The sequence below is a fragment of the Phaethon lepturus genome, unplaced genomic scaffold (genome assembly GCF_000687285.1).
Source record: "Phaethon lepturus isolate BGI_N335 unplaced genomic scaffold, ASM68728v1 scaffold13849, whole genome shotgun sequence".
NCBI classification, from domain to species: domain Eukaryota; kingdom Metazoa; phylum Chordata; class Aves; order Phaethontiformes; family Phaethontidae; genus Phaethon; species Phaethon lepturus.
The window spans coordinates 2135-13223 of NW_010565608.1; the positions used below are offsets into that span (position 1 = coordinate 2135).

Below are 11089 nucleotides of genomic sequence, written 5' to 3' on the forward strand. Positions count from 1 at the left end.
ATGCTGTAGGCACCACGTGTGGACGCCACTCCGGCATCCCAGTCTTTTCCCCCACAACAGGTACCAGCTGCAGCCAGCAGCTGGCCTTGCCAGCAGTCTGCTGTAGGCAGCAAGGCTGGAGGCTTTGTGCTGCCCTTGGCAGTCATGTCCTTTTTTGCCCCAGCCAGTGGCTCTTTTTGGTGGTCAGGGGCTCTTCTAGCAGCTGCAAGTTCCTACAGTGCAGGCAGGATCAACTCTCTGTAGCAGAAGAGAAGCAGAGCTAAGTGATGTCATGTACTGTCAGTGATCCCAAAGGTGCTAAACTAGTCTCTTGGCCAAACTACATCATGGTGACATAGAGGAAAAAGAAGAGATGCAAATTCAGGCTAATACAACGAAAGAAGTCTATGATGCTTTCACTGTCAAAGCAGATAGATAGCTAAGGCTGCAGCATCCAGTATTTTCTCAGCTGTTTCCTCAGAGGACATATTTATAAAAATTGGTTGATTAGATTTGAATCTGATTATTTTGTTTTGCAAGCTTTCAGGTGGTTTATGATGTTATAAAAATGTGAGAAGGGACACATTATACTGAAGAGAAAAAAAAAAAGCACTTGGTACCCTGCATTTTGCACAGATTTTTTTTTCCTCTTTAGATAGTTTTAAATAGAAGAAAACATCTTCTAAACAAGGGTTTTTATTTTTTTTTAATATTAAACTAACCTAAAGTTTTTGTAAACAGAGAGAAAGAGGTGCTTCCAGAAGGAATTCACCTCACTCAAGAATAAGGGTCTGGGATAGGTGAGATTAATGTTCCTGTGAAAGTGTCTGCTTTGCACCATCAGTTAGAAAAAGACCCAAGGGTGAATAGATTTTAGATGTGCAAAACTAGAGAAGATTAACACTATCTCTTGTCTATCGCAAAATACAGTTGGATTAATAGAATTATCAGGTGCTAATCTACAACCAATAAATGTCAGCCCCTCCTTTAACTGAAGACATCAATAATTAAAAAGAATATTCAAGTATGCCCAGTGGGTTTTGGTGCCTTGATTTGGGGTGCCAGTTTGTGTTGACTTAATGGAACCTGCTTTTCAGAGAGTGTTCTTCCTTCTGAAAAATGAGTGGTATGACCATATCCCAGATTTGGCTCCCAAAAACTGTAGGCCATTGATAGTGCAAGCTGATTCGGAAAGTCTGGTCCTGCATTGTGCGGTGTACAGAAGTCTTCACAGCTGCATTGCCCAAAGCAAACAGATGGTTTCACCTGCAAGGTTTTTGTCTCATGTAAAATTCATGTTGTGAATTGAGAAAGAGTGTGTTTAGAGTTTATTGTTCTGGGTGCTGCTTAGCGTGGTTATTAGAGCAATGACAACCTCCAGCAAACACACCGGAAAAGTCCTTATCCAAATGCTTTGAGGAATGCTTCTCGTCTTGGACTGCAGAAGGAGTTAACTGAAAGATCAAAGCTACGAAGCCTGCCGGAAACATGAAAACCCAGTGGTGTGAGACACCATAAAAGGGTTAAAAATGATGATGTAAATCATGTGCGTTGGTTAAAATGCTGTGAAAGCGCAGACAGAACCTGGAGGTATAATAAATAATCTTTGAATACCTGGGAGCCTTGTGGCCTCTCTGTCATTAATCAGAAACCACAGACTGAGGGATTGGCTGGCAAAACATTAATCATTAAGCAATTAATTCCAGCCATGAAAACAAAACTTTGTGATTTCCTGAGTAGGTGGGATTGAAGGAGGCATGGCGTGTTTTTGCTTTTTCACCATAAGGGAAATAAAGAAGTACTGAGGAGGTCATACATTCATCATTCAGATGGGATAGAAAATCTCCTTTTTATTATCCACTTCTTTCCTTCCTTTTTGTTTACATGGAACAGGAAAAGGGAAAATCACCACGGGTTATCCCAGGAAGCAGTAATGAGCCTCCTGAGCTTAAACATTTCTAGATGGGTGACACTAACAAAAAGGGGCTTTATTTCTTGTGTCTTATATGTTCCTCCAGTTCTCCACAAAAGCATGCTAGAAGTACCATTTTATTCTTCTCAGCAGCATCACCAGCCATAACAGTTTTCTTGTGAGACTCAGGACATCTGTCTTTTTCTTCTTTCCCTTGAATCCCCATTTCTAACAATTTACTGATTACCTTAGGATCTTGGCTTTCCTTGCTTTTATTATTTATGGCTATGGACAAACCTAAAAATGCAAATATTAAAAGCTGACTAAGCCAAACACAAGGTGGAGTCGAAAATGTGTACATACTGATTTTGATTTTCTGCATGTGATTTAATTTTGCAAATACTTTAATTAATTCAAGGGACCTAGATCATATTTTTTTCATATTTGGTGTTGGAAATACTGCTAGAACTGCCACTTGTGTTTTTAAACCTGAAACGTACACATAAAGAAGAATCTTAGTCATGTTTTTCTTGCCGTTACCGAGTGGAAACCCGGCCCCTCAAGGGCGGCGAGCACAACTTTACAACCAACTTCAAGAGAGAACCTTTCTGTAAAGTTCCGTTGGACGGATGGCGAGATGTGACATAATTAGAAGCTACCTAAATAGCGACCGGGCCTAGATAGTTTGGCAAGTGCCATGTGAGAAGTTTGTGTCAGAAACCAACTGTGGTTCTTTGGCTGGTACCTAACGCCTGGCCATCTGCCTCGCCAAGCTGACGGCACGAACACTGGGGGAGCAACTGCGGGAGCTGTTACCTCAGATCAGCCTGGCCAGCAATTGCAGTAGGCAAAGGACCTTGTTGCTGGCTTCTGAAGGATTATTCACAAGCTTGAGACACCACTTATTTTAAATACAGTCATTTTCACAGCAGTATTCAAACACCGCCTTCTCCTTGCATAAAATGTGTGGAAATATCTAGCCACGAGACATACAAGGAAAACTTTCTGCAAAATAGATGTCACAATTCATGCTGTGTATCCTTTCAACTATAAAGACATGTCATCAAAGCCAAGGGTTTTATGGAAATGAGTGTGCTGCTGTTACTTGGTGTGGCAATAAGATACCTGTACATACAGCGGTTTCCTTTTGTCAGGCAGCATCTTAGAATTCATGCAGACAATCCATAATGTTTATCTCACCCTCGGTTCAGAGGCAGTGTATGGCAAAGTGCGGTGCATATATTAATATGCTAATTAGTTAAAAGACTGCTATCCTCTTTAGAGATACAGCTCCTGCCGTAGATGTAACAAAAAACCCAAAGGTTCTAATAAGTACTTTCAGTATGAAAAGTTTTGAGGACATGTTCAGCTGGGCAGAAGACAATATATACTGAGGAACAGAATGTTTCGTGCTTGTCCGTTATGTCAGTCTCATTACAGAGAGCCAATTGCAATAGTCCCTAGCTAAGCAAAACACTTCATGAGAGCAGAATCTGTCCGGCACAGATGGCCTGAACTCATGTGTTGCTGCTGAGATTCTAACTGTGGTTATTCTTCATTTCCTCCTTCTTCCCTTGACTTGTGAATTAGTCTCGTTTGAGGAGACAGGATGTCGGCTTGAAAAGCCACCTGGATCAGCTAGACCAGCGAATAAGTGAGCTGAAGTTGGATGTCAGTAAGACCTCCAGTGAATACTTGGATAGTGACAGCCGGCCCAGCTCAGGTAATGTGCACTTGGTCATTTATTCCCAGGGGTGTGGTGCATAGGAGAACTGAAGGGTGTCAGCTGCTAAGCAAAACTCTCTGTGTTGTTTGGTCAGAAACACTGTCCCATGGCTGCGGTGGAGAGCAGTCGTCGGGCACAGAACACACTCACAGAGCTGGTGGGAATTTTCCCACAAAGTTGATTTAGCTGGGAAATGCTCATTTGCTCAAATAGTATATTTTCTGCATTTTTTTAATTGACATTTTAGCCACACATGAAAGGAGGAGGAGACAGATTTATTAGTTAATTACCTTGTCCAGTGCAGAATGACCGTTGGCAAAGTGGCTAGAGTACTTACTAGAAGTGAAGGAGACTAACATCCATGTCAGTGCTCTGCTTGAATCCAAGGGTCCTGAACCTCACTAAGGCTTTAAGGATAACTGCCACTGTAGTGCGCTGGCCAAATGAATGTTTGGCCATTTATGTAAAAATGAAACAGCTCTATTAAAAGACCCTGAGAAAAACCACCCCAACAGTTTGCTGACTAAAACTTTCATGGACAGAAAGAGATTGAATTCCAGGTTTCTGGTCTGATTCAGAGAGTGAGCTGTACTGCAGACTTTTATAGCTAGGATGTCTGTTAAAACCGGTTTCTGCTATCTAGCCTGGGACAATGGGAATACTTATTTTTAAACAGAATTTTGAAAAGCCTTAAGTCTTCAGTGAGACAAGGAAAGATTTTTTTTATTTACAGCATAAGGATTTGCAGCCTAGTACTTAGGGTGGGTATAGAAAGTGCAACTTTCTGTTGAGTGTTTAAGTTCAGGAGTTGTGCGCTTAGGCACATACACACAGTTCAAAAGGAAACACCTTCCTTTTCTGTTTGCTTTATATAGGGAGGAATAATAAGAATTCCTGCCTTGAATTTATACAGAGCCTTTTTTAATACTTCCATAATTAATTGTCAATGATTGCAAGAGGGAAGATAGCCTCCATTCTTTGCCTTTAGACATTCCAGCTATGACAGTTTTGGCAGCTCTGATCACAGGCTAGTTTTATTCTGCTTTCCCATCCAAGCTGTGCTTGTATGAACATAGCACAAGTTATAACAGTGTAAGAGAGCCCTATTTTACACCAGTTGCATAATAGTCCCCAGAGACGTTCTCCAGTGGAGAACTGGGTGTGATGGTGCTGCACTTCACCCCATCCCACCCTCAGAACTAAGCATGCATGTGCGTGCCAAGCTGGCTCAGGGCCTAAGTAAATATGCAGAAGCCCAATAAAAGGTGGTTGAATTAGAGTATGCCTCTGCTAAAGTCACCCAAATGAATGATCATAAATTTAGGCCTGTGGCACATAGCAAATTAAGATTTATTTTATTCTCTGCATTTTTCTTCTACAGAACATGTTTAGTTACTGTAAATAAGAAATATCTTCCTATTTATTTTAACTCTGCAGGCTTCTATGACCTGAGCGATGGTGGTTCTTGCTCACTCTCCAATTCTTGTACCTCGGTGTACAGTGAGTCCATCTCCTCCTCCCATACCAGTCTCTTGCCTGGCTCTCAACACCCTAAAGCAAGGCTCAGTGTGTTTGATTACCGACCCAAGTCTGCGGATGAAACTACTGTGCACACCACCAGCTTCCAACAGCAGGGAACCTATGTCAGTGATGGATGTCGGATTACAGCTAGCACAGACATTTCTGGGACTCCTGCCAGGTCCCGACCGAGGCCAGTTTCCACAGGTAATTGGCTGCAGAACTGGATACGCATTCAAGAGAAGGGCAGAATCCCGGTTATTACTTTTAGGACCTAATATGCCAATGTGTAATCAATGTATAGCAGTCATTTTCAATACACAAAGTGAGAATTAATAGAAATCACGAAGCCAAACCATTTAATGTCCAACTTTCACTTGTCTCCTTACTCAGATACTTTTAAACAATAACAAATACGGTACATATGCATTCAGAAATGGAAAAATATTTAAGTGCATAAGATAAAATTGTAATGGATGTTGGGATACTGTTTTTTAATTTACCTGCCTATGAAATCAGAAAAATTGCAGTATTTGAAATACGTAGTGTGAAGGTGCAGGGCTGTATGAGAAATATAAAGTGAATTCAAAATCAGAGGTGATGCATTTTACTGAGAAAGATTTTACAGAAATCTAAGGAGAAAGACGCACTTCTAGACTTAATGCATGTTCTATCAATCTGTTGTAAAAAGAGTATGATAATACTTATGTATACCTTGTCCTATTTATTCAAATTAATGTGGACAGAAACAATACTCTTTTTTGTAATTTATTATGTACAGTTAGGGTTAACAGGCACCAAAAGTTAATTGACTATCTAGGAACCAGTCATGAGCCTAGTAGTGGATCAACCACGAATTTGCATCATACCTGTAGACAAAATGGACAAGTCTATTAATATTCCAAATCTCTTGTTTACCCCTCTGTGAAGTGACATCATATCACTTCTTATTCTGGGTCCTTCCACGGCCTCAGAGCAACCTTGTGTTACTGCAGTTCATGTGGTCACCCAGCCAGATGAGTGACAGTTCAATTATAGAAACAGGAAAGCCACAGGGGACATCATTTCAAGTACCGTGTCACTCTGGAGTCGTTCCCACAGCTTCTTGACCTGAGCTAGCTCACCTCTGGCTTGCTTGGTGCAGAAGCAAAGGCCACCTGTTCTGTACCTATCTGTGCTGACACACCTGAAGCGATGGTGGTAAATTATAGTGTAAAAGCAAAGTCTTCTCAAGGCATAGGGATGGAGCTCAGAGGCCAGGGATGGAGCTGGACTCAATGATCCTTGGTTTCCATGTTCAGATTACAGACTTCTTGTTCTATCAGAAAATTTCCTGCCTTGCAGCATTTTCCTAAGACCCCAGGGGCTTCATGGTTTTTTGGATATGGAGATAGACTAGCAGGAAAAGGGATAGCAGATGTTAAGTAGGGGTGCGGGTGTGAGGCTACAGACCTCCCTTCAGTCCTTCTTCCTTTTTCCACCACCATCTCCCTTCTTCCTGTCTACAACCTCTCCCTTCAGTGTCAGAAATGTAAGTAATGGCGTAGTAGTGGGTGTAGTCTTGAAGAAAATTCTCGCAAAGTTGACCATATTGCAGGAAGTGATGCAAGATGTTACTTCAGAAAAGCATCATTTGGAGGGGGGAAGGAATTTCTCTTTTCCTCCACTTAGCTTGTCTTCACAGGTAACTGCAGGTACAAACTGATTGCCTTTCCTTTCAGTGGCAAGTGGAAAGCTTGCTAAGACACCATAAACACAGCATTCTTTTGACACCCTCCTGGTTTGTTTGCACAAGAGCGCTTTACCACACACTGCCAACAATTTCCTAAAGAATTTTCATTTTGAAAATATGTTGTTCCAGAAATCATCATCCTAACTTTTGCTCTAGCGGGTCGGTAAGTGCCTTAGGTAGGACACTGCAGACAATGCCAAATTATGAAGTCTTTCAAAAGTTTCCTGTCACAGGACAGAAATAAGTCACTGTAAGTGAAATATGTGGTTGGATTTGATGGTTGGGTTTCCTGGTAGCATGAAGCAGCCAGGAAATCAGTTAGCTGAGGATTTGTTGGCACTGAAGTCTGCACTGTTGTACAGAGAAATCCAAGCTAACTACAGATGGTTCCAGTACTCTTGGTACCACAGGTGACACATCACCATAGCGCTCTATCAGATGACTTGTCTGGATGGAATAATCTTGCTTCACACATGAACACAGCCTGATGTGTTCAGGTTCAGATGCTCCTGAGAGGAAGGTGCAGTGGACAAATGTAACTTACAGAAACCTTGACAGTATTCCAAAAGTTAAGAGACCTTAATTGGTGGCCATAAATGCCATCTTCAGGGACTGGGCCATCTGCCTGAGTAGTTACCCTTGGATTTTTTTCTCCGTCAAAGTAAAAGTTCTTTAGTCCATTCGTCTACATTCTTAAAGTTGACTTTTAAAAAACCCGCACATAAAATTATGGCCTTCCTGATTTTCTGCCTTTTAATAAATCCTCTGAATATTTCTTTCTGGAACTAAATACTCTAAGAAGTTACTTACCTGAGAAAGGCACGAGACTGGTAATGTTGTTATCAAATGAAATGAGAGATCCGGTTAGGAGATTTCATTGGATTTGGGGTTAAGGAACAGTAAAATCACATCACTCTCTGGCTTCTGGGACACGTGAGTCTTAATGGCCCTCCCACATATGTTGAGTGCTTCTGTTTAGTAATGCCTTACTAAAGCAAAGAGCAAAAGAATAAACAACTGCAGCTTCCAGCATTTAAGAGGTTAAGAAACACTATAACCTAGTGTCTGCTTAAGTCCTCTTAAAGCAGCTGGTTGAGTACTAGAGATTTTTCCAAGACAAGTGATATAAAAGGTTTGGAGGAAAAGCTGGAATTCAAATTTAACCACTTTAAAAAAAATATCATTGACTCTGCATGCTGGAAATTTCAGGAATTTCTGAGTTATAGTCATATATCCAGAGGAAGACTTTATCCTATCCTGGGGGGAAAGTGTATATATACAACTATATCTGTTGTATTAGGTAATTTTACATGACATTCAGATTCAGGCTCTCTGGTTGTTGGATTCACTTTTTATCTCTGCTAAGAAATAAAAATAATCCCTTATTTTTGTTTAGTTAGTTGGATTCCTGTTAGTCTGTGACATTCTAGATAATTTTAAATATATGCACAGACTTACTTTCATCCAAGTAGCACAGTTTAAATATCCTGCAAAGGCATGAGTTTTATTATTGACATTAAAAGGCATTCTAATCCCTGTTATGCTCAGGTGAATATAAGCCTTGAAGTAATTCAGTGATCTTGGAGGACGGATCTTCATTCATGCCGCTGATTTTAGTAAAACCTAGCACATCCCTCTGAAATAGCATTTTTAGCATAAGCCGGTTTGAATGTCATTGCCTGTGATTTAATTAGGTTATTTATTTTCATCCACTGTGTAGGTGACTTGGAAAGACTCATTCCAGCAGACACTAGATTTCAGAAAGAAACAGATCCCAAATCCATGTTGCCTCTCTGCCATGCTGGAGACGCGCCGCACTTGCTCAGTGTGGACCCCAAATTCCAGAACGACTTGGTCTTCAAGAATGGCATTGATGTGTATCCTTACCCAAGCCCCCTTCATGCGGTGGCTTTACAAAGTCCCCTTTTCTCCCTGGTGGGGACATCCCCAGGAGCCGACTTCCAGGCTCCTCCCAGCAAACCCATGCCTAGTGCGGCAGGTCCCAGCTTGATTAGGACTCGGCCAACCACCGAGGCCAAGCCGGGGGGTTACATCAGTAAATTACTGCAGCTGACGAGATGCAAAGGGAGCAATCGGGCCGATGCCAGTGAGTGGGTTTCAGCAAAGGGCCAGCCAGCCACAATGCACCAGAGACTCATTATAACCCCCAGCGCTGGTGGAGTGAAAATTAACAGCAGCAGTAGCCAGCTGGAAAAACAAGTGAGTTCTCTGGAAAGTAACAAGGCTGAAGGGAAGCTGCAGAGAGAGGTGCCAGAGGGGGAATGTGCCAAGCAGCAGGAGACCGTGCGCTGTGTGAACGAAGAACAGCCATCCACTCGGCCTGACACTGAGCCGTCAGCTGTGAATAGTTGTTATGCTGCCAAGGCAGCAGCAAGGGGCTCTCCTCTGGCAGAAGCAACGGAGAGCAGCATGGAGCGCAGTTCATCCTGCTCACAGCTGTGCCCTGAGGACTCCAGCCCGGGCGCCTGGAACACTAAAGCCATCCCGCCCAGAAAGCTGCCCCTCAAAAGGTGTGGCAATGCCAAACTGGCTAACGCTGGGAGTCACGAGCGAGTGGCATGGAGTGAGTTTGTTCATGCTCAGTTCGTCCCTGCAGAATCCCACCAAGTCCGGGTCAAGTTTGCCAGCTCCAAAACAAAGGCGGTGAAGATAAAGAGGAGGAACAGTGAGAAGGTGCTGCGGGCTGGGAAGCAAGCCTTTTGCATGGAGAAGGCGAGAGGGTCCCATGGGGCTGCCAGGCTGCCTGCTGAGTGGGATCAGCCCCAAAGACCGCACGGAGCGAAGAGCCTTGTGCGGAGACCTTCGTATTCTGGTGACATGACCGGCAGGTCGTGCTCGGAGTCTAGCCTGTTCCCTGTGCAGGCCAGGCTCCCCACCGTGCCATCCGGGCCAGAGCTCTACAGAGCCTCTGCCAATGCGCTGTATGCCCTCGAAGCAGCTTGCGTAGACACAGCCGGCAAGAAGAAGCAGCGCAAGTGGCAGTCCACAGTGGAGATCTCTGCCAAGGCCCACCTGGCCAGCCTCTCTGGTAGCTTTGGCCTGGGAGCGCCAAGGCAGCCAGCAAGGAGGGCTGGCGTCCTGCGCACCGTCAGTATGAGGGCTCGCTCCAAGAGTCAGCGCCGCCGAGCTTATGCCAAAAGCGAGTCAGACCACTCCGAGTACTCTGCAGAGTGCGCTTCCCTCTTTCACTCCACCATCGCGGAGACCAGCGAAGGGGAGGTCAGCGATTTCACGACTAACCGTTTCGGGGACAGTGAGTCCAGTGAAAGCGATTCGGACGGCAGCAGTAACAGTAGCAGCCTTGCCCTTGACTATGATGAGGGGGATGAAAGTGAGCTGATTTGGCCTGAAGGTTCGGCCAGACAATCGGGGACTGTCCAGGCCTCTTCCAAGCCTCTTCCCCCAGTGCCCAAAATCTGTCGCATCAAAGCTTCAAAGGCCCTAAAGAAGAAGATCAGGAGATTCCAACCTGCCTCTCTGAAGGTCATGACCATGGTTTAAGGGAGAGCAAACACCTGTTTCTTACAGTGAGACATCCTGCTGGCTCTCATTTGCAAAACAAGAGAACCCATGTGCAGAGAAGAGGACTTGCTTAAACCGACTGTGAACAACCCCTGAATCAACACAAGGGATCTTGTTTGTTAATGCCTGGACATAAATGTCACTGTATCTAATAATTTCTTCTTTTGCCATTTATTCTGTAAATATGTATCTGTGTATATTGTGTGGTGCCTTTTTTTACTATGCAGGAGGGTCACCATGGTGAAAATGAAAACAACCACTGCCATAAGATTTTACAGGCAGGCTCTTGATGGTTTGTTGACCATATGCTCTCACAGAATCAGTCCCAGACACAAATGCTTCCGAAGAAGAGGAGCTCTTTCCAACTGGATATTTGGTAGCATCCCTCCCGCTGGTGAGGAATTCTTTGCAGTCTGCAGTCTGCGTTAACCATCCAGCTGCCACCGTGCTCTTATGGAAAAGCTCTCAGTGCTCTCCATAGTTTTACTTTCTTTCAGATCAACATTCTCCCAAACATCAGGAGGACAAGTCTATTCTTCTGTAAAAAACATACTGTGTTTAATCAAGAAGGCCAATGTATTTGTGAATGAGAACAAGACTTCAGTTTGTTTCCTGTTTTTCAAAACTGAGAGTATAGGGTTGTTTTTTTTCAAACTCCCTCTTTATGATGTTCCATGTT

At 43.4% G+C, this 11089-nt stretch overlaps 1 protein-coding gene across 1 annotated transcript; it reads left to right on the forward strand.

Annotated features, from left to right (window-relative positions):
- Positions 1-3481: 3481 nt before the first annotated feature.
- On the forward strand, positions 3482-10389 carry DACT2 (dishevelled-binding antagonist of beta-catenin 2; the record flags this gene model as incomplete). Its single annotated transcript, XM_010295242.1, has 3 exons — positions 3482-3614; positions 5055-5342; positions 8588-10389. Coding segments are annotated over 3 exons (2223 nt in total), but the record flags the coding sequence as incomplete, so codon positions are not given.
- Between the last annotated feature and the right edge of the window lie 700 nt (positions 10390-11089).